Consider the following 25038-nt stretch of genomic DNA (forward strand, 5'->3'; position numbering starts at 1 on the left):
CGCTAATATTTTATAATCCAAACCCATATTCTCCAGTTTATGCTACAGTCTTCCATACTGTATTCTGTCAAGAGCCTCAGCAAAATCCAAAAGTATCATGGTGTATCCATTCCCCTTGTCTAGTTCAATGGTAACATTATTATAGAATGTGAGCAAGTTGCTAAAAGATGACTTTCCCATAGTAAACCCATGCTGTTCATTGCAAAGAAAAGATTCGCTTCACTGTCAACCCATTTCTGAATGCAAATCCTAAACAATTTTTCCCAAAATCTTCACCACTACTCCTGAGATACTTAGTACCACTCTTGCATAATGGGATTACCATGCATTCTTTCCATTCCTGCAGAACTTCCCTGTTCTGAGATCAAATTATATATCCTGATCAAAGGAATAGCCAGTTCAGCTGAACACTCTTTTTGCACACATGCTGATATCCCATCAGTCCATATTGCTGAATTCTTATTCAGTTTGTGCAACAGCTCTAATATCTCCTCTTCATACACTTGAGTTTCTTCATTCAGTGAAGAGGTAGTGGTGCTATTAACCTGGTATATGCAACTCCATGTTGCATATACCAGGTTAATAGCGTTTAGCAAAATGGCTGCTCATTAGATGAACAACCTCTTCTGCATCAGTCCCCTCACCCCGTCTGCATTCACATGAGTTATTCTTTCATATTCATTCTTTCTTTTACTTGCAGCATATCAACAGAATTCTTGTGGGTTGTCTTTAGCTTGCAGAGCCAGTTTCTTTTAATACTCAGATTTAGCTTTCTGTACAACTGTGACTATTCTAGCCTGTTGCTTATCATTTTCATAATGCACATCATCCTTATGCACATGGTATTCGTTCTACATCATCTTTTTCTTACAAATTTCTTGTTTAATAAGATTACACATCCATTTGACTCCTACCCTATTTATTCATCAAACTCTCAGGACACATTCTGATACTGCATCATTTAAGTTGTTAAAAAGTTGTTTTATTGTTGTCTGCACCATTGTTAAATTGATGTTTCTATATTTAATTAGTTACTTGATTAGTTTTGTTTCTCATTTAAAAAATCTCATTCAATTAATCCTACCAGCTGCTCTATTGTTATATCTATGTTTTTCTACTTTTTTATATCTTTATACTCAATTAGTTGTTTACTTAAATCTATCCTTTCTTACCTAAAACCTTATTCAATTAATCCTACCGGCTGCGGCATTGTTATATCGAGGTTGCTATATTTAATTTGTTGTTTACTTATATTTTATTTATAATTAATTGTCTAGTTAAATCTATCCTTTCTTACTTAAACCTTCTTCTATCAAAATCCTACCGGCTGCTCTATTATTATATATTTATCTTTTGTTATTTATTCTTTTTTTCTCTTACTTTAATCTTATTTTTATATCTAGGATTGTTTCCTCTTCGGATACTGGCAAATTTATATTTTGCTGCGCCAGCCAGTATCCTATAGCGAAAAGATCCTTGCTCAGGGATACAATACTAGAGTCTGAAGATTACCTACACAATATCTTATTTTAACTGCCGTATAGATTCAGATTATTGCAGTCATGACCTAAAATCTATATTTTATATTCACTCTCTAAATTCTTCCTGCCAAAATTGGTTCTATTTTTATAAGTGGTAATTTGGAATCATAATCGGGCATGACTCAGGTTCAGGAAAATATGACATGTTTATTATTGGAATATCTAAAACACAATACAAAATTCATACACTCAATTAGGCTCAATACTAAATAAAAACTCGAACTAAGAAATTAACACATTCGAACTAATTAAAAAATAAGGCAAGCTAAACACAGTAATTACACATTGGGATATAAATCAAATGATAATGAGTTAGCTAAATTCCTTCTAGCAGTATTACTCGTAAGAACAAACTATCACCCATTCTAAAGTTACTAAGATACTAAATTCTACCTTTCATATCGCATCAAGTTAATCCTATCACATACAAGTTACAAAAGATCTCTCCTAAACAATTCTTCTTACTCACAAACGAGGTTAACTTTCTGATTAGAGACTGTTCACAGAGTTCCTTAGATTAAAGTTCTAAATTTCACAATCGTAAACAATCTTTCTTCTAATGAACATTCACACAAAATTAGAGCAATTACACCTTACCGACTTTTTTCTGAGTCGTTCTGCACCACGTGTTTGTCTGGATATTTCTCATCTATTTTGGCTGTCTATATGCCAACTTTTTGCACACGATCCTTACTAATTATCCTTCGTTTCTACGATGCTGATTCATGGAATACATGGTTACATGATTTTCTGAATAAGCTATACCCGCCAGCGTTACGCTGTACGTGTGTAACTTTAGGCCTTCCAGGAATTAATACTTAACAGCTTTATGATGACTCACAATTAATTTTACATAGCTTAAGTAAGGCTTAAATTTAATTCACGTTATCCCTCTTTTTTAAGACAAACAAAATGAAATCTGAAATTAATAACAATAGCTTAAATATAAGGTGCTTAAATAAAGAACACAAATTTTTACATAAAGTGAGGAAGTTTCACTTTTAATTACAACTGATGTGCAGGTATTTCTCTATGTTTGCAATTTTTTTATGTTAGACCCTAAATGAATGATTTCTTTCCAAGATTCCTTCATTTAGGATCTAACAAAGTATTTTTTAAATGCTTCCCATATGTTGTTGATATTCTTCCCATACAGCCGATTCCCAACCGATACCACTGTGCTGAACTCAGCATACTCCTCCGTTGGTCATAATTTCCTGATTTGTAGTTCAGCATGTAACCTTTTCTGAATGGAACAATTCATAAACTTAGACACTTCCCAAGTGAGTACTGCATGATCATTGTCTGTCTGGAGGTTACGTCTTTAAGCAAAATGCCCTATGATACCATAATCAAATCTAACACTCTTTGACCTCGGATTCCTTCTGTCACATGCTGCTTGATGAAAGATATGTTGACAATAAATAAGTGAAACAATTCAAACTGTATTCAACAAATAAAAAGTCCTAATTTGGCACTCTGTAAATTGGTATAAAACAAGTTATTACAATTGCTGTGTTGAAGCTGATCTTACAATGACTTTCTCCCAAATTTTTGGCAGTTTAATGTAGCCATACTTGTTAAGGTTAAGAGAATACTTCATAGTCAATCGCTGACTCTAAAAATAATTTCTATAGTCTTTAATGACTTCTGTATAGCACAGGTTGTCTTCCATCCAATACTGTGTGAAGGGGTGTCCATAGAATGGTGTGTCAGTTCTGACTTGCCATAATAATGGTAGCAAATGTTAACACCAGATCTTCCTGTCTGTCCATATTAGGCCAAGTCTCAATCACAGGGCACTCCAGGATTTGATAGAAGATGGAATTTGTCCATAGAAGAGCAGATCAGAGTTGTTCATTTGACATGTGGTTTGAAGGTTATATTTTATCAGTTCTCTGGCTATCTTTTCAGATGTGCCCTCGATATACTGAATAGGAATGGTGTTTTGTATTTGTGAATTTGGAGGCATCTAATATTTTGTAAGAGCTGTAGCCACTGGCTAAAAAAGTGTGACAAAAAGAGTCCTGGCTCCATGAGTTGGTGTTTTGAGGATTCCATACTGTTGGACTGACAAAAATGTGATTGTTTACGTAGGTATATTCGAGTGTATGTTATGTTGGCTTTCTATAAATAGAAACGGATAGTGAACCATCTGAAAGGCAAGTGACTAACATGTCAAGAAAAGGCAGACAGTTTTGATATTATTTCTAAAGAAGTGAAGTTTGGATGGGTTTTTGGCTGTTAAGACAATTTATGAAACGAATCCAAGTGTCTTTCCTCATGGGACCAAATGGCAATCACACCATCTACATAGTGTAGTCTGACTAAAAGTTTAAAAGTAGCTGTTGTAAGTACTTTGTTCTTAAAATTTTCCATATAAAAGTTGGCAAGAATCCATTGCAGTACCGTTAAATTTTTTTTGTAGAAGATTTTCCTTTCCAAGTAAAGTAACCTACATACATAGTAAATTTGAATAATTTAAAGATATCAAGATGGAAGTTAGACTTTATTAAATCAAGAGTGGGGTGCTTAAGGGTCAAAGCTGTATAACTGAGAGGAGACCTCCACATAGCCTTTAAAGGAATGCGGAGAACCGACCAGGGCTTCTGACCTAATGTCCAATCCTCACCTTCTCGTGGTGCACCCTGTTGGGTATCTACTTTGATACTGAACGAACGAGGATGGGCTGGCAATTTGGGATTTAGCCGACCAAATTGTATTCTTATTGGTTAAACCAAAATAAAAAATGATGGTACAACATGACAAAATTTCATGCCGGCCGGGGCGTCGCCCGGTTAAACAAGGCCCCCGTTATTTTCGCCAGGGAACCAGGGTGAACAGCGAAAAGTCAGCTACTGGAACAAATCTGAAAGCAAACCCCAACTCAACATCACCAGAGTTAAAGATCGGTACTATCAACGTAAGAAGCCTGAATGGCAAAGAAATGGAGCTAGCTGAGGAATTAGATAAGTACCAGATCGACATAATAGGGGTGACTGAAACAAAAAAGACCAAAACTGGTGAGATCTTTCTGAGCAATAAATACAAAATGTTATATTCAGGCAATGACAATCAAGGAAAAGAAGGAGTAGCCATAGTATTCAACACAAAATACGAGGCTAATCTTCTTGAATGGCAGTCAGTCTCAAGTAGAGTAATGTGGGCAAATATGAGAATGGGGAACTAGACAATGAGACTTATTTGTGCCTATGGTCCCACAGAAGGTTCTACTAAGGTAGAAGTGGAGGAATTTTTGGGGGCTTTAGAAAAAGCAACTGACACAATGAAAAAGGAAAAGTTGGTCCTTGTTGGGGATCTAAATAGTAGAGTAGGAAATGATTGTGAGACATACAAAAATATTTTGGGAAAATTTGGAGAAAAGAGCAAAGCTAATAATAATGGCAAATATCTGTTGGATTTCTGCTCAGGACATGGACTGGTTATTACTAACACCATGTTCCAACATAAAAATGTGCACAAATTCACATGGAGAGAAGAGGCTAGGAATAAGAAAAGTCTCATTGACTATGTTATTGTTGATAGTGATGTTTTCTCCCTGGTGCAGGACACCAGAGTGTACAGAGGATTTGAAATTGGAAGTGATCACTATTTAGTCTTGAGCAGGATAAAATTGAATTTCATATTGAAAAGAATAACATGTAAGAAAGTTTTAAAGCGAATAAAAGTTGAGCAGCTCTCAGATGTGAACTGTAGACTAAAATACAGAAATATTATTGAAAAGAAAATGAAAGAGTTTGAGAACAGGAATCAAACCTTGGAGATGCAGTGGCAAACTCTGAAGGAAACATTGATTGATTCTGCCAGAGAGGCATGTGGTGAGGTTGTGTGCAAGGATAAAAAAATCAGAACTCCCTGGTGGACACAGGAAGTTAAAGAGGCAGTGAAGGAAAAGAAGAAAGCATATCAAAAGTTCCTGGCAAATAAGTCAGCTTTTACTCTTACAGAATACAGAGACAAATGTAAGAAAGCTAAACAGTGTGTAAAACTAGCTAAACAAAAGTCATGGGACGACTTTGGCAAGAATATAGAAAATAAATATCAAGAAGGTGGCAAAATATTCTGGAGGTTGTTGAAGAAGCTTAGGAATGGAGGAAAGAGTGCTGTAAAAGGAATTAGAGAAGATAAAGGTGAAATGAAAACAGGAGAAAAAGATATCCTTGAAGTATGGAGTAATTACTTTGAAAAACTGCTAAATGAAACAAGCAGTGATGACAGCACAGTGATAAAAAACACTGACCAGGCATGCAGTCAGGAATACATATCCATACTTGAAGTAGAAAAAGCCATCAAAGGCTTGAAATGTGGAAAGGCAGCAGGAGTAGATGATATTCGACAAGAAATGCTGAAGTATGGTGGTATAAGAGTCTTACAGTGGTTGCACTGCATAGTTCAGAAAGCCTGGACAGAGGGACGAATTCCAGATGATTGGAGTAGAGCTCTCATAGTACCCATATATAAAAAGGGAAATAAAACTGAATGTGAGAATTACAGAGGTATTTCCCTACTGAGTGTTCCTGGCAAGATCTATGCAAGTATACTTGAGAAACGGTTGAGAAGAATTGTGGAAGAAAAGCTTGGTGAAGAACAAGCTGGATTCAAGCCAAATAGAGGCTGTCAGGATCAGATCTTCACTTTACGACAAATAGTCGAGAAAGCATGGGAATATAACAAAGATCTGTATTTAAGTTTTGTCAATTTGGAAAAGGCATATGACAAGGTGCCAAGAGAGAAGCTATTCAATACGCTGCAGTTATATGGTGTCAATGGGGCATTATATCAAGCAATACTTAGTCTTTATTTGAGTTGTGAGTCAGCAGTTAGAATTGAAGGAAGTACAGGAAGATGGTTTAATGTTAAATCTGGTGTGAGACAAGGATGTACATTATCCCCTCTGTTATTCATTATCTATATGGATCACATTATGAAGGAATGTGGTATTAAACCTGATATCAAAATTGGAGATGTTAATGTCAGCTCTTTGCTTTATGCGGATGATGTTATACTTCTAAATAAATCCGTTACAAGTCTGCAAGATTCTCTGACTAAATTGAATTGCTGTTGTAATAGATATGGTATGAAGGTCAGCAATAAAAAGACAAAGACAATGAAAATAGGCAGAATCGTTGAAAATGTCAACTGAGTTGTCAATGGAGAACCTGTGGAACAAGTAAAACATTTCAGCTACTTAGGCACAATTTTTACTGAAGATGGTAAACTAAATATAGAAATAGACAACAGAATCAGCAAAGCTGGTATCGTGGGAAGTCAATTGAATAAATTCATATGGAATAAGAAAGAAATTAGTTGGAACACTAAATTAGCTGTATACAAGACTGTGTTCAAACCAATTTTAACTTATGGATCTGAGAGCTGGGTCAGAAGTAAAACACTTGACCAAAGACTAGAGACCGCAGATATGAGAGTCCTGAGAAAGATTAGAGGCGTGAACAGATGGCATCAATGGCAATATCATATTAAAAATGAGGATATTAGGAAAGAACTTGACATTGTCAGCATCCAGGAATGCGTTAGCAGAGCTAATCTCAGATGGTATGGTCACTTAAATAGAATGGGAGAGGAAAGATTAGCAAAACAAGTGTTCTCTGCCAGGTTTTCAGGAAAACGACCCAGAGGAAGACCAAGATATAGGTGGATTGATACGGTACAAAGTGCCTTAGACGATAGAAATATAAGATCTGATAATGTTGGAGTCTTGACAAGTAACAGACTGATTTGGAGGAAAATTGTAGATAGGAAGTTAGTAATGATGTAGTTTTTTTCATGTAGTACTGTCATATCCTGTACACCCCTTGAGGGTACATGGCAGGAATTTGATGATGATGATGATGATAAATCAAGAGTGTCTGTTAGTAGTATATGACTAAATAAAGAAGTGATATCAAAACTAACCATTATTGTCTGAATTTTAAAGGATGTAATTTTTTTTTTTTTTTTTTTTTAAAATACAAAAGAAGAGAAGTTCCCAGTGACAGAAGCAAGTGAGTTAACATCTACCATCTACACTATCAATTATAAGACACAGGGGAATATTGGATTTATGGATTTTAGGTGCCCCATAAATATGGAATGGTTTAACATGACCAGATTTTAATTTGTCAATTTCTTTGGGCCAGAAGTACCTTTTTTTTTTAATTTTTTTTTATAGTAATTTATGAACTGTTTTCTTCAAAGAGACAGTGGAGTATTCATTTAAATTTTTTTAAAAATTATCTTTACTAATATTTTAATTAAGAAAAATAATATTATCAGGATTTAATTCTGTCCTCTGAATTTGTTGTAAATCTTGAGATGGCATAACAGACATGCTACAAACAACCAAATTAAGCATATGTTTAAATAAATAAAAAAAAAGACACATATTAAACTCTTGTTTATTTACATGAGCACCACAGGCAATTAGATCAAAATAACAATAAGTTCATAAAAGTTTATGGGCACTCTTCTTCTTCGTTTTCAACAATTAAGAAATGGGATGCTGAGTTTAAACGTGGCCATACCAGCCTTGAAGATGATCCACGTGAAGGATGTCCAAAAAGTGTAACACCACCAGAAATCATTGATCAAGTGCACAATATGGTATTGGATGACTAGCGAGTCAAAGTACATGAAATTGCTGAGACTAAAGGCATTTCAAAAGAATGCGTAGGATATATTTTGCATGAAGAATTGCAAATGAAAAAGCTTTGTGCAAGATGGGCACAGCGCTTGCTCACAGCAGATCAAAAACGCACTCGCATGAAAATCTCTGAACAGTACTTGGAACGTTTTAACAACAATAAAACTGATTTTGTGCATTGATTTGTTACAATGGATTAGACTAGGATTCACCATTACACACCAGTATCCAAACAGCAGTCAAACTGGTGGACAGAAACCACCAAAGAAGACAAAGTCGGTTCCATCAGTAGGAAAGCTCATGGCATCGGTGTTTTGGGATGCTATAGGCATTTTGTTTATTAATTATCTTGAAAAGGGTAAAACAACAATTGGGGAATATTATTCCAATCTTTTAACCAGAATAGATGAAAAAATTCATGAGAAAAGACCTGGTTTACAGAAGAAAAAAATCATCTTTCATCAGGACAATGCACCTGACCACAAAGGTGGTTTGGCAATGGGAAAATTAAGGAATCTGCACTATGAATTATTGGAGCATCCACCCTATTCCCCAGATTTGGCTCCCTCTGACTTGCATCTCTTCCCAAAACTAAAACTCTTCTTCGCTAGTCAGTGTTTTTCTTCGAATCAAGAGCTGATTGTAGCTGTAGAGGGGTATTTTGCAGATCTTACTGAGAACCACTACAGGGATGGGATAATGGTGCTGGAATAAATGTATTAGTCTTAAGGGAGATTATGTTGAAAAATAAAAATAATTTTGAAATTATAAATTCATTTTTTCATTGCTAGGCTGAGAACTTTTCAGACCACCCTCGTAAGTAGATGTTGTGAATAGCTTATGAAAAAACAGTACACTGCTACAGTAGAGGAAAAAATTTCTTGTGCAAATCAAAATCAACTTTTATACTCAAAGGTAGCAAAAAAAAAAGTATAACATGCCTTTTTGCAATTTTATTATCATTAAAAAACTGTTTACCAATAGTCCGAACTTCAGGAGGAAGATGTTTATTTATATTATCTACCATGTCACCCAAGGAATTTAATGATGGCAGCTTCAGTGATACAACCTGTCTGAGAGCTGATACTCCTTTATCTGTCCTTGCAGCTCGTTGGAAACTGATTTGCTGTGGACTTTCATACTGGTTTTGAGATATAACATCTGCTTTTAGCATTGCTTGTAGTAGATCTTCTTCAACAGTTTTTACACCAGGATTCCTAAAGTAAATTTTATAAAGTAGTTTCATTAAAACAAAACTATCATTTCACATTATTACTATGACAGTCAATATAATTAAGATCAGTGTTTTTTAAAATTGGAATGGTAGGAATGGTAGTAATTTTTTATAGATTTAATGTTTAGTTATTTAACAAAATTTGCATTTTACGCTATGCCTATTGTTAAGATAATTGCTATATAAATCTTTATAACTATTTTTCGAATTTTCAATTACTTTGATGTTTATACACTAACAAGTTCATGCCATACTGTCTCATGTGAGCTGTGCATAACATAAGACTGTGCACTATCTGATCAAAAATATCTGGACACCCCTTTGTAGTGAATATAGCTATATACATGACAACCATGGCTCATACAGGTATAAAAGGAAGCACATGGTTAATCTTCATAGACAAACATTAACAGTAAAATGGGCTTTGTACTGAAGAGCTCAGTGATTTTTGATGTTGCATTATCATAGGATGCCACTGTTGCAACAACTCCGTTCAGGAAATTTCTGCCCTGCTGCAGCTGCCGTAATCAACTATAAGTGAAGTTATTGTGAAGTAGAAATGCCTAGAAGCAAAACGGCACAATTATTTCCTAATTGAACTGGTAAGTCACATAAAATCACAGAACAGGGTTACCGAGTGCTCAAGCACACGGTGCAAAACGTGCCTGTCCTTAGTTGAAACACTGACTGCTGAGTTCCAAAATGCTTCTGCAATGAATTGCCAGCACCATAACTCTTTTGTAAGCTGAAGAACATAGATATCCATGGCCATGCAGCTGCACACAAGCTTAACATCAGCAAGCACCAGGTGGAGTGGTGTACAATCCGCTACCATTGGACTGGAGCAGTGGAAAAGTATTCTCCGGAGTGATGAATCATGCTTTACTACATGGCAGTCTGATGGAAAAGTCTGGGTTTTGCAAATGTCTTTAGAATACTACCTTCTGAATGTATTGTGCCAACTGTGACGTTTGGTGGAGGAGGATCATGGTCTCCAGCTGTTTTTCATGGTAAGGGCTGGAAACCCCTCCGCCCCCAGTTTCAGTGATGCGAAATCATAATTGTACTTGAGTCTATAACATTCTAGACAATTCAATGCTTTCAACTTTATGGTAACATTAAGATGAAGCTCCTTTCCTATATCAACACGACATTATCCCCACTTACGAAGTGAGGTTTGTGCAAGAATGGTGAGATGGGTGTTGAAGAATTTAAATGGCTTGTACAAAACCCTGATTTCAATCTCATCAAACTGTGGGATGCTGATTGCAAGCCAGGATGAAATGCCCAATATCAGTGACCCACTAATGGTATTTTGGAAGAATGGAAGGGAATAACTGCAGCAACATATCAAAATCCAGTGGAAAGCATTCCTAGAAGACTGAAGGCTGTTATAGTAGTAAAGAGTAGAATAACTTCATATTCATGCCTTAATATTGGAATGAGAATTGGGATGAGTTTGGATATTTTTGATCGGATAGTGTATTCAGTACTACAATAAAACTTTTACTTTGTATGGCTTGCAACTATGCAGTACGGTGTCTGTTGAATGATGTTTTTCACTGCAGATGGTCATTTTTACTCCATCTATCTCTAATTATGCTAATTAAAGACAGCTGTTTTTAGTTTTTGCTTGCATCTGTGCCTTATGATGCAAGTAGAAGGTACTTTTCACTATGTAGGGCCATTTCCATTTCAGTACTAACCTATACTGGATATGCAAATATGAAGCATGCAACAAATTCTTGTGTTCTGCCTCAAGGCAGGACATGAGATGATTTATTTGTTCCTGTTCATCATGAACATGTTAAATAAATATTTATTTTATAAAAACAAGTGAGAAAACGATTGAAGGGTTAATTACAGAGGCTATGTCAAAGACTTTTTTTTTGTTCTTGATCGTATCCACGTCTAACAGCAAAGCACAATTGACATAAATGACTGGAGAAGATGTGCATGAAGGTTTGTAAGGAATGGGCAAACAATGATGTTAACTATTTTGGTAAAAGTAATGCTAGTATTAACACCTTCAACCACATTAATGATGAAATGAGAAAAAATCTAGCTAATAAAATTATGTCATGCAGTAAAATTTCAGTAAAGAATCAACCATGTCAAGTAAATAAATATACTTTATTTAAACAAATTATCGTGTACAAATGAACTTGCATTACTAGACAGTGGAATGAACTCAGACATATATTTGTTTTTGGATTTAATTGAACTGAAAAGTGTTACTGCAAAAGGGATATTTAATTCTTTGCATGATTGATGGAAACTATTTAAAATCTGACTCAGTTTGTGTCATGTGTGATGGTATAACTTATGGTGAACTGTAAAAGTAAAGTTATCAAACTAATAAAAGAAAAATTTCCTTCAATAATTGTGCAGCACTGTACTAAACACTGATTAGAACTATCAGTTGGTGATGCAATAAAATTTGTTAAAGGTATTGGAGATAGATTCAAAACATTTATTGACATACATTATGATATATATAGTATATTACCAAAAATGCCAGAGAACTGATACTGAATTATTAAAATTTGGTAGATTTTAAGCACGCAATGGAGCATCAAGTTTTCAGTCTGTTTTAAAACTGAGGCATTAGTTAATCATTTCAAGAAGAGTGATTCAAATTGAGACCAAAAAAGAAAGATGCAAATATGCAGAACTCCAGAAAAAATGTAAATATACCAACTTCATATTTAAAGCTCTTCAACAGTTATCAAACCCAAGTCTCTCTCTCCCTCACACACACACACACACACACACACACACACACACACACACACACACACACACACACACACACACACACACACACACACACACACACACAAAGTGTTGTACAACTTTTTCATGAAACAAACAGTTCAGGGATATTTAGAGTACAGAAGTTATTCTCCAACTGATCCAAAAGAAGCTTTCTAGAGAAATTTGAAATAATTAATAGAAAGCAGGTGGCTGGCTTGAGTACCTGATAAGAAACAGTGGACTTCAGATATTGATCTTCAAATGATATTTAGTGAGAATCAAATTGGGAAATTGTCAATTAGATTTCAGTTGAATGAAAGAGATCCAATTAATGAGTTTTAGAAATATCTAACAGACAGTTTCAGAAAAATTAAAGCATTTGATAAATGCTCTAAGTACAATACTAATTTTAACAAGCAAATGTGAATGAGGATTTCCATAAATGAATTTGATCAACAAGCCCAACTAATGCTTTGTTGATGATTTAAAAAATAAAAAAAATTGTTTGCTGTAGGTCAACTGCTGACAAGCTCCATGTTAATTTGGAGCTGCTTAGGAGAGATCATTCAACAATGGATAAAAATAGCAAGGAAAGAATTTGACATATTCTGTCAGATGAGAATGTATTGGAAATAAAAATTGAATTTTTTTTTTATAAGAGTTTTTATATTTTTTATAAGAAACTTTTTTATATGCTTGTACAATAAATTTATGCTTAATATGCATGTCATACTTAATTTGTTGTTCTTATTGTGAAAACATTATTTCACTTTTGAATGTAGAAAACTCATGGATTGCACTACTGACAGTTGTGCCTTCTGGTCCCAAGACTGTTGAGCACAATGTTTGTCCATCTGCACTTTCTCCTCTATCTCATCCTAATGGTAGCATTGCAACATCACCTAAAGATAAAGCTGATGTCTTGACTTCATTCTTCTCTTCCAACTCCTACATAGATAACAATTGGCAAATTACATCTTTTCTTTGCTTCTCTAACACCTGTTTTTATCACATATTCACTAAACTGTACTCAGCTGGCATCCACCCTTCAGCATGGAAGAAAGCCCATATACAACCAATTTTCTTATTTACCATCAAGTTATCGACCTATTGCTCTTACATCAGTTTTCTCTAAAGTGATGGAAAAGGTTATCAACAGTCAGCTTCATCAACACTTTGAGAACTGCAATCTGATTACTGACTATTAGTATGGATTTTGCCACTCCATATCCATAGGATACCTACTTGCCTATGGACCCATTCCATGGAAAGGTGTGGAGAAACCTGTGCTGTTGCTCTTGACATCTCCAATGCTTTTGATAGGCTCTGGCATCAAGGCTTTCTCAACAAGTTACCATCATTCAGATTGCTTTTATCTTTGTGTAAATGGATCGCCAGTTTTCTCCCTACATGTAATGATGTCAGGTGTTTTCACCTCACTTTCCTCCCATTTTACTCACCCACTTCCTGATTTATATAAATGACCTTGCTCTCATTGACTACAAACCCTATTCACAGTTTTGCTGATGACAGCACACTCCACTCATCCTACTCACATGACAGGCCTTGCAGCTCTCAACCATCTCATGCTTTGAGATCATCTATAATAAGTGCTCTAAACACTGATTCTTAATTGGGCTGAAAGCAACCTAGTCAACTTCAATGCTTCCCAAATGCAGTTTTGTTTGTTTTCTGGTAAAAAAGACCTCGGATCTTCTTCTTTGCTTACTTTTCATGATGATGAGCTCAAATAGTCAAGATCAAACCTCTCCTCTGAGTGACTTTTACTCCAAACCTTTCCCAGCACAATCATATCACTTCTATATATCAACAGCTTCCAAAAAACTTGGTATCCTTGTCTGGTCAGGTACTTCTCTACCAAACAGTTACTTACTCTGTACAAATCCCAAACCTGACCAATATTGGAATACTGCTCTCATGTATGGGTTGGTGAACCTAAGACCTCTAAAAATTCTTGGTGCTGTTCAGACTCTCTTCAGCAACATCCTACAGAACAACATTTCTCAAACTTTCTAAGCCCAAGGACCAGTAAAATGCCTAAAACAATTCTACAGACCACCAAGTTATGTAATTTTTTTTAAAATGTATGTGGGGATTACCAACATTTACAACATCTATATATATATATATATATATATATACAGGGTGTTCGGGATAAATTTGACAGTTTCGTAAGGAAAAAGAAAATCTTCTTTGTATCTATTAAATTTAATGAATTGACAAAAAAACATTACAGGCAGAGTTAATTACAATACTATCAACAAGATTTACTCAAAATAACCACCATTAGCATCGATCACAGCTTCAATTCTGCTTCGGAACCTCGAACAAGCTGATGCTACAGTCTCCCTGGGAAGGGCCGCAAAAACTGTTTTAATTTTATCCATTAACTGGGCTTTTGTATTACTGGAAGTGCGATTGGTGTCTTTTTCAACTGCGCCCCATACAAAATAATCCATGGGGTTAAGGTCTGGGGAGTTTGGAGGCCAAACATTTGGACTGGTGAAGTCGTAGAAATTTTCAGACAACCATTTTTGACTTTTCCCAGAGGTGTGGCAAGGGGCCGAATCCTGCTGCCATACATACGGCCTACCATTGGCTACCCTGGTTATCCAGGGCTTGACTACAGTTAGCAACTCCACGAACAAAGCCCGAATTCCAATGCCAGGGTTCTTCAACACCTGTTCCTGCAGATTTGCGAGGAATTCTGCTGTACGAACGCAATCAGATCGTCTGCTAGGGATCTTTCTTCTTGCTACATCCTCGTAGTCACCATTGCAAGTCTCTAGTTCATGCCTGATTGTTTTTACTGTATTCAGGGAGCATTGGGCAGCAGTCGTAATATCCTTATTTTGATGGCGGGCACGAATCATCATGATACAAGTTATTCTCTTCCATGATTCAGGTGGGTTCCAGCTATCCATCCTTTCTGACATCTTGTATATGAATGAAGAAGGGTCCAAACTTTTAAATGAAGAGAAGTGTGTGTTAATACATGTAACTTACGGAAAAATATAATTAATTATAAATATGTCAAATTTATCCCGAACACCCTGTATATATATACACACACACACACATACAATATTTACATATTATATTTACATATACAACATTTTACCTATACATAAACATTTACAAATACATATGGAAACATAATTAAGTTGGAAGTAAATGATTAAAAGTGTATCAGTTTCCAATTTGCTGTGGGCAAATGAATGGGTATATCGCCGTCCCGCTGATACCCCGATTCATCTGCCAACAGCAACTTCTATATTTTATATGTTATCCACACTCATTTAGTTCACCCCACAACAACATTTTCAGCGGCGTTGGTACCATGGGCAAAAGAATGGGGATTGTCAGTGCCGTCCCACTGACATCTTCATTCATCTGCCCACAACGACGTTTATCTTTAATCCCCATTCATCTACCCACATCAACTTTTATATTTTATATGTTATCCCCATTTATCTGCCCATACTCATGAAGGTAGCCCACAACAACTTTTATCTTCACGCATCCTCTGATTCGATCTGCGACATGTAAACTGTTCCATTCGCTAAGTGCATTGTGAGATGATGAAATAATGTTGTTCTTATCTTACTCCATTCATCATAATACTGAATACAAATTTGATATCCATGGATTCCATCATGGATGACATCCCTTGTCCTGTCCAAACCATTCCCTACATATACCCAAAAATTTCACTCAGAATATCCCAAAGTGATTAATCCCCCCCCCCCCCACACACACACACACTTCTGGCCAATACGAATTGCCTTATTTCCCTCAGGAGTTTTCCATGACCAGCAAAAATTTAGGACAACCTGTTATGTGAGGTCATTCTCGATTTCTATAAACAGTCCAACCCACAATGTCAGTCGCAAAGTGCCACCATCCACGTGGTCGGGCGCATTTTCCCACCAGCGACCGTATGCTGTATATACTGTATGCATGCAATTTGTACTAGTCGTGTTATGATGGGCGTTTTAATTATATCCGTCCTGTTTTATCCAGAGGCACAACAGTGATCATCGTAAATCTGGCAGATTCATTAATCGTGTGGTGGTTTTATTTATATCAGCCCTGTGTGCTGCTTGTATTCATTACATTGTGATGTGTGTTTCTGTACAATCCATGACCGTACAGATGTTGTCGTCTGCATGCGACGGATTCGGTGTCCTCGGCTGCATATTCCCGCACGAGATACAGAACTTCGCTAAATGGGACGTGGACAGCTATCCTCCTTGCCAGCAGAGCTGAGCATCACCGTGATGTCACTTTGCATAACTTTCGTTTCATCACAGATTTTGGAAATGGATTAATTTCAAAACCAGTAACAAGAATAATTGGAAACTGTAGTCCAAATAAATAATATGATATAATTATGTTACTACTTACTTTTAATGAGATGGTTCAGCTTCTCGGCCTTTGCAGAGTTGCTGGATATCTCGCTCAATATTGGTCAACTTCAGTCGAAGATCGGCACACACACACACTAAGACGATTTCTGTATTATGTTTTTATTTGAAGGAGCGATGAAAATCCTTTCTCACAAAGATAGGTTGTAGAAAACTGCATGATGATTTTCACTGCTTCTTCAGATAATTCGGGAAATTCACTTCTCACTAAAGGCAAGATCCAGAATCGAGCCAAACCAAGATCACGGAATTGCATTTTAAACCCACTGTCACTTCAAAGCTCAATTAACTGTTCTTTTTTAGATAACGAAAGGTCATCCTGGTGACTATAAGTCTGAAATAGATCTCGAACCCACAGAAATTTCTTATAAAAGTTATTCGGAAAATATGTTTCAAAATTCTGTTTCAGAGGTTTGAGGTGGTCACAAACCCTTTCCAGAAACTCGGAATCAGCAAAAAGATCATTTTCAACTAAAAAGGATTCCAATGTTGGAAAATTGCGCAAATTATCTGTCTTTTACATAACCAATGCACAACACCAGTTTTTTTTTTTTTTTTCTCGAATGCCTTTATTTTGTCGTAGGCATCAAGAACAGTTAAAGAATTTCCCTGAAGAGAGAGATTTAGTTTATTTAATTTCGAAAAAAAATGTCTGAAAGATAGGATAGTGTTTGATAATCATGCTTCGTCACCAAGGAGTGATGTAAAATTAGAATTATTCGTTTACAAACAATAAAACTTCATGCCTTAATTGAAATAAGCTTGTTAGTACTTTGCCCCTGGAAATCCGTCAAATTTCAGAATGAAGCAAAAGTTGTATATATCCACTGTCCATTTTATTGCACAATACTGAAAATAACCTGTTATTTAGCGATCGAGCCTTAATAAAATTAACTAGCTTTATAGCGTTGTATAGCACAGTTTTAAATTCCAGTGGCATACCTTTGGAGGCCAACCTTCCCCTATGTATGAAACAATATAGCCGATTCATATCTGAAGCCACTTCCTTGACCATAGAAACAACCCCCAACTATGCCTGCCTGTAAGGGCACGAGCTCCATCTGAACAGAAGCCCATGCATTTTCCACACTGGATTACTTTGTGTATTATGTAATTATTGAGAGGGCGAAATATTTCTTCTCCAGTTGTTCGGGATGACATAGTTTTACAAAACAGAATATCGTCACTATGCGCATATCTTATGTAGCATATTAACTGCAAATCATCTGTAAAATGCATAGTCTCATCTATATGTACTATATGTACCGCATAATAAGGGCTCTTCTTAACTCTTTTGATTAACTGAGATTCTACGTCACCTGCCATATCATTAATTTTGCGACCTACAGTGTCATTGAAAGAGGAGTCAAATCAACATCTTTTAGTAACGTGTTGCTAAACATAGTTTTTACCACATCTCTTATAGCTGGAAGTAGTAAAGTTTCCCTGATAGAATGAGGTTTTCATTTTCATTATGCGCAAACTTAAGAGATAGATGCTTCCAGTGCCTTGCTATTAATCGAACCCATGGCCGAAACTACATCTTTCCCATGATTTAATGTTGCTAAGCTGCTGAAATTGTTCCCCCTCCCCCCAATTTGCTTATTTTTCACATCACAATGTTTCTAAATGTCAGGGTTTCGCAGGTTTCGTGCACTCATTTGACAATACTTCATAACACAAAACACATTAAGGTTTCTGTTCACTTTCATCTCCACACCAAGTAAACCCAAATTCCAAATATGAACTGTTATATTTCCTACTATATTTTTTATTTGAATTGCTTGTTTCTTCTACTTTAATAGTATCAGATTTACTCGCCGTTACAACACATGTATCACAATTAGGGTTAGCATCACCTGTTTCACTTGCTCTTCTTTTCAAAGTCCTAGTTCTAAGCCACTTTTCAATTATTAAAAAACGTTTCCGAAAAATATATAAATACTGGGATTAACTCATGACACACTCTGTCCAAGTATCACTTAGCACTTAGAACATGGATAACACATGTTCATTACAAATCTGACAAAACAGCAAGGGAAGGTGGAAGCAATAAAACTATATTGTTGTTCACTTCACCCTTATTATTCGCCTGTAATTTATAATTTGTAGTGCCAGAATGCCACTACAAATTATTGTAGTGCCAGAATGATGAGTAATAAAAGAGGGGTGAAATGAACAACAATATCATTATCATGACACCTCCAGGGAGTCCAAAGTCTCATCGAGGGAGGGAACCTACTCTACAACTTTCTGTCTCCAACCACAACTACCACGCCTACACTAATGCCATCTACCACCAAACACCACCGCTAGTATTTTCAGACATTCATAACAAACATCCATGCCCACGGCAGGATTTGAACCCGCACCCTCAAGCAGACAGGCTAACCACTTGACCGGCCAGGCTGGCTGGTTTTGTTACAATATAGTTTTATTGCTTCTGCCTTTGAACATTCTGATGCTATTTGTTGGTTTTTTAAGTCTCCATTTGATTTCAATAATTTTTACTTATTCAATTTTAATTTGTTTGGATAATTAAAAAATATATATTTATTTAATTAAGGTCTGCCTACGGACCACAAGTTGAGAAACACTCCTATAGAAGATCAGTTTCTGCACTGTGTCTCTTCTACAGATATTTTCATGGTTATTGTTCAGTAGAAGTAGCATCCATTATGCCTCATATTTCTGCCAGATCTACAGGAACGCGTACTACAGCTGTTCGGGATCCTTTTACAGTCAAACTGCATACTCACCAAACCTGCTATCCCAGTCATCTTTCATTCCTTCCACCTCAATTCTGTGGAAAAATCTCCCTCATGAAGCATTTCCAAAGGACTACAATCTTCAACAGTTCAAGGAGAATATCAACAAATTATTGTATCCTGACTCCACCCCCACCCACATGGCATCTGTTTGATATAGGCTCTTCTGCCTTGATAGGTTCTTAAGTTGATCAGTCATTAAAATGCACTTTTTTATAGTTGGCTAAGCCCAGAGGATGCAGCATTCTAAATTATCTGGAAGGCTCTATTCTCTGGGAGTTTTCCTTCTAATTTTTGTTTTGAATATTTCACCTCTCCATTCAGATGAAATAACACAGCATTTTATATTAGTCCTGCTTGTACATTCTTCTTAGTATTAATGATAAGTTCAAACTTGATGTTGAATAATTATCTTACAGGTCCAGAATGATCACTTAAGATGTATAGAATAACAGGTTTATATCCAATGTGTGCATAGAGACAAAATACAGTGATGACAAGTTTTGCCAAATGAAACATCTGTTTTAAATAAAAGATCTATATATATATATATATACATAAAAAGATTATGAATGAATAAATTATGGTTGCTCATTCATAATTTAAATGAAATGTGTCATGCATGCATGTGAACATAAACACATATGTTAATAAGAGATTACAAACTTAGATGTTTTTAAAGAGAACATATTTTTCAGCAGACAGCTAACAAGAAAGCTTATTTGCATGCATGATTGCAAAGCTTTTTTTCTTATTAGTTATCCATTACAACAGTGATAAGTTTTAAATGGATATAACCCCTTATATATTCTCCAGCTATTTAATGAAAAAAACATTAATATTTTTATATTTTTCCTTCATGCAGAAATATAATCATTCAACTTTTCTGAAGAATTATATCAAATGAAAACATACTGGGTTCATTATTGCACAATCTATAGCTTTTTCCAGCCAAATCAATCCTACCTTCTCATGGTATGGTCTGTTTCCATAAATAGGACTGTGGCAAGATGAGTGTTGCTATCTTAAAAGCACATCTTCCTTAGATAGAGGAAATGCCTCACAGTGGTAGGTTTTCATTATCTGGTGAAATATCACCATTCTACTTTTTTTTGTTTGAAGGTGTGAAGTGGCAGTAGTCACTTCACACCTCCAAAATAATGCAATGCATATGAAAAGAAATCTGGGAGTACAAGAACTGTGGATAAAGGTCTTGCTGGGTATGCTCAACATGCTAGGAAGCAAGTAGCAGCTGTTTCAGGATACAGCAGTAAAGCAGCTTTCACAGGTGGCCACAAGATAGCACATAGAACTGATAATTTCCGACTGTAACGAGCCTGATGAGGCATGCAAAATGAGGAGCGCCTGATTTTCAAACATCTTTTGAACTTACATAGCATTATACATATCCGCAAGGAGTTGTGCTTTGCATTATGGGAGATACTAAAGCAAGTGATCAGAACTTACTCCACCTTCACCACGAGTCGCCCCAGTCCTGTCCCACTATCCCAAAAGTCTGGGAAATTATTATCCTCAATTGTATAAAATAAATTTATCAAATATATTTTAATTTAATTTTAAATTACACAGATTTTTTTTTTTTAAATTCCTCAAACACGATACTGTACACACATGAATTTTTTACTTATGAGTCTCATGGAGCCTTCCCAATCAGCGAATAATCCTGCTGTTACTTGCTCTGCCAGGTCATGCCTAGAGGGAGTCTGAGTTAGTGGTTTTTAAGGGGTACTCCCTTGTGTAGGAGATATGCGCAAAAGTCCCTGTTGGTCATATAAATATTAGTGTTTAATATTTATATGAGGTAAAAAAAAATCACCAAAAATATGAAAAATAGAACAAAAATTGTAAAAAATAAAAAAATACCTCCTCCTAACCAAATAATACCAAAATTTCTTCTAATAAAAAACACTTCTATATCGATCTCACCAGCAACCAAGGCACCAATACAGACATTAATGATATGCACTATGACTTACAGACCTCAAAACTTGAGTACTCAAGGGCTCTGCACTTTCAACTATACTCTTCTTATACATCAATATATTTCCTCTTTGACATCTAATCCTATTCATAGCTTTGCTAATGACAGTACTCTCAATTCTTCATTTTCATAACCTTGCAGTGCTCAGGTGATTCAGACTTTTAGATCTTCTTTAAACAAGTGATCTCCTTTTTCAAGTGGAGTGAGAATAACCCAGTGAATTTTAATGCCACCAAAACACAATCCTATTTTATTTCCAAGAAGAGACCATGTTCACTTCTGAAAATATTCTGCTCATCAACAGGGATCAGTTTTCTCTACTTGGGTTGACTTTCACACCTACCCTAGCTTGACACAAACACATTACATCTGTAGCCTCTTCAGCCTCTGAAAAGCTTGGTATTGCTTTTCATGCTAAACAACACACTTCTGCTCTGCTCTATTCCTGATACTACCTCTACTACTTCATAAATCTCAAATCCACCTGACTTTAAAATACTCTTCTCACATTTTGGTGTGGTGCACTTAATATTCCCTTCTCAGAATGCAAGATTCTATTCAGGAGTGAGAACTATTTGCTTAATAGATGAGCCCTCTTTCTCTCTCACTGACTCTCTCTCCAGCAGTTTCTCATAGAGCTCTTTTTGTTGTATTATGTTTTTTCTAAAAATATTTCTATGGATGGTGCTCCACTGAACTGCCCCTACCATTCCTCCAATTTCTTTTATGTATATGAACACCAAATGTTCCTCCTTTATTCTGTTTATTTCATTTCTTCAGAACAGTCCTCCCTATACTGTTTTCTTCAATGATTACAATTCCCAGCTTTTCGAAAATACATATCAATAAATTCCTTTATCTACTTGGCCACATACAGCATTGTTGTGTCATAGGTCTTGGGCCCCTCTCCTGTGTGGGTCTTATTTAAAAAAAAAAAAAAAGAAGTTAATACTTGTACAGAATAGTCATCTGAAGCAGAGTTCATGTGGACAAATTTCAAAAGGGGAAATTGGCCAAGACTGTAACTCAGACTTACACAAATGGTTTGGGAAAATTTGGAGAAAAGGGAACAGCTAAGAATAACAATAAGTACCTTAACTAGATTTCTGATTGGGATACATTATTAATTTATTATTAATATCATATGTTACTAATAGGTTAATATTAATATAGATTAATACTAACACCATGTTCCAATAAAATGTGTGTGTGACTTCAGAGAGAGAGAGAGAGAGAGAGAACATGCACACACAAAAAAGAATAGACCCACTGATCATGTTACTGTTGACAGTGGGGGTTTACAGATTGGTCCAAGTTCTAAGATGTATTGGAACTTCCACTACCTGAAATTGGAAGTGATCACACTTAGTGTTGAGCAGGATAAAAATGAATACTACATGGAAAAGAAAAGACATACATATGTAACTTCTAGATGTGAGTTGTAGATTCATATATATAAATATTGGAAGATGAAAGTGAATGAGTTTGAAAACTAGAATCAAACTCTGGAGATCCAGTAGTAATATGAAGAAAACATTGGTTGACCTAGTCAGGGAAGCATGTTAAGTTGTCTATGCAAGGATCAAAAAAAAAAAAAAAAATCAGAGATTCATGATGAACTCAAGAAGTTAAAGAGGCATCCAAAAGACAAAATTAATTTGCAAGTTTTCATCAAGAAGTGAACATTCTTTAAAATATCTAGAATACTGACTTATTAATGAGAAATGAGAAAAATAAAGAAAGTTAAGTTATGCATAAAAAGTGATGGGAAAACTCTTCTAAGAATAAAGAGGATATATATATATATATATATATATATATATTGAAAAATATTGAAAAAAATCAGAGATAATAAAGAAGACACAGAAACTAAAGACAGATATTCTGGATGTCTGAAATAATAGTTGAAGCATCTATTGAATGAGGTAAGCACTGATAGGAAATATCTGAGAGGAATGCAGGTATGAAGATATTTGGGTATTGGATGCCAAAAAAAAAAAAAAAAGCTTAGAAATCTGAAATGTGAAAAGACAGCTGGAGATGACATCTGATAAGAATGCTCAAGTACAGAAGTATAAAAATTGTAGTTATAATGCATAATTTACAAGGTTTTGTTAAAAGGCCAAATTTCAGATGGAGTAGGGCTTTCATAATTCATATATGGCTAAGGGTTACTAGGAATAGTTTTAAGATATGACAACTAGTCAGAAAAGCATGGGGGACACATTAAAAATCTGTATTTAAGCTTTGCTGATCTCAAAAAGCACCAAGAGGAAACCTGTTTCAAAGAAATTTGTATAGTTAAATGTAATATTTTAAAAAGACTGATGTGTCTTTTTAGTTTAAGTTGAAAATCAGCAGTCAGAATGGTAAGATGTATACAGAAACATGAACTGATGTTAAGATAAAGTAAGACATGACTGTCTCCACTGTTATTTATAATCTGCAAGGGCCATATTATTAAGTGGTGCTAAACTTGATATTCACAGTTATTAAGATATATTTAAAAGGAGATATAAAAATTGTTTTAGTCTGGAGTTCTTTACTGTTATCTACTTCTCCCAGTATAAGTCTATATGTCATAAAGCAGTAAGAAGTTAAATTTTATTTTACCTCTGCATTCCTAGATATCCTTTTCCTGAATAACAGAGTAGCATAGCCATCTTTTTCAATTTTTTTCTTTTAGTTTCTACAACACAAGGAAGGCTATCAGGTTCAGAGTCACCCTAGATGATATGTGATGAGAAATTTTTAGATGATGAATTAACAAATCTCATTTTATATATATATACAAAATCTTGACAAATTGTAATTAACAAGCAGGAATATATATCAATGTCTCTGATTACAAGAACACCCTGAAAAACACTTTTATGAAACAAACTCACATAGTGGTGTGAACTATACTGAACCCGTTCATTAGGCTTTCTTATACTCTGTTGTCAAGTTTCAGAGTTCTGGTATGTAGTGAATGTTGTACACTGAATTTATAGTCAAGAACATCGTGTAGAGTAATGCACAAATAATAGCAATAAACATGAAACATTATGCACTGACTGAGTTTCTGAATGCAGGATTTTCTGGTAAGTTATTTCAAGAGATGAGTGTACACCAGTATTCTGGTTGATGTCAGGATGTATATTTGAGCTGAGCTGCTCATTGTCTTCTGGGATCATGTACTACATTCAAAATTCATAATCAATAGCACCACATTAACTTTGAGTGCTTTGCTGTAAAACAAAACACAGTGAAGATTATTTACTGACACGTAGCAGTGCTTCCTCCAACATAGCAATATGCCACTTCACACATGCCCAAATGACTGCAGAGATTTATCATTATCATCTTGTGTGATTTCAATGTCAAGTGTGGGCTGTGTAATGGGCAGCCTATCCCATCATTTTCTTCTTCCCTTTCTGAAACTGAAGGAACATTTGTAAGAGGACATCAGTTTATGCCAGAAAATAAAGCCAAGAGCAGCAAGATAAGGTTCTGTCAACAAGATGCAATTTCATCAGGAAAGACTCATGATATAACTTAACTACTGGCTGTGTGTGTGTGTGTGTGTGTGTGTGTGTGTGTGTGTGTGTGTGTGTGTGTGTGTGTGTGTTATACTGAAAAATAATG

General features: G+C 35.5%; 1 protein-coding gene across 3 annotated transcripts in view; it reads right to left on the minus strand.

The window, feature by feature from the left end:
• LOC150110620 (pseudouridylate synthase 1 homolog) overlaps positions 1 to 25038 on the minus strand; it is a 156677-nt gene that overhangs the window by 92852 nt on the left and 38787 nt on the right. For all 3 annotated transcript variants that reach the window (XM_090395297.1, XM_090395278.1, XM_090395287.1), the window contains exons 3-4: positions 24025 to 24137; positions 9181 to 9419 (exon numbers count right to left, since the gene is read on the minus strand). In XM_090395297.1, coding sequence (XP_090251423.1) covers positions 9181 to 9419; positions 24025 to 24137 — 352 coding nt within the window. The remainder of the gene's footprint in view (positions 1 to 9180; positions 9420 to 24024; positions 24138 to 25038) is intronic.

The sequence above is a fragment of the Typopeltis vanoorti genome, chromosome 1 (assembly GCF_054136105.1).
Source record: "Typopeltis vanoorti isolate ZY-2024b chromosome 1, IOZ_Tvanoo_1.0, whole genome shotgun sequence".
In the NCBI taxonomy this organism is placed as follows: Eukaryota; Metazoa; Arthropoda; class Arachnida; order Uropygi; family Thelyphonidae; genus Typopeltis; species Typopeltis vanoorti.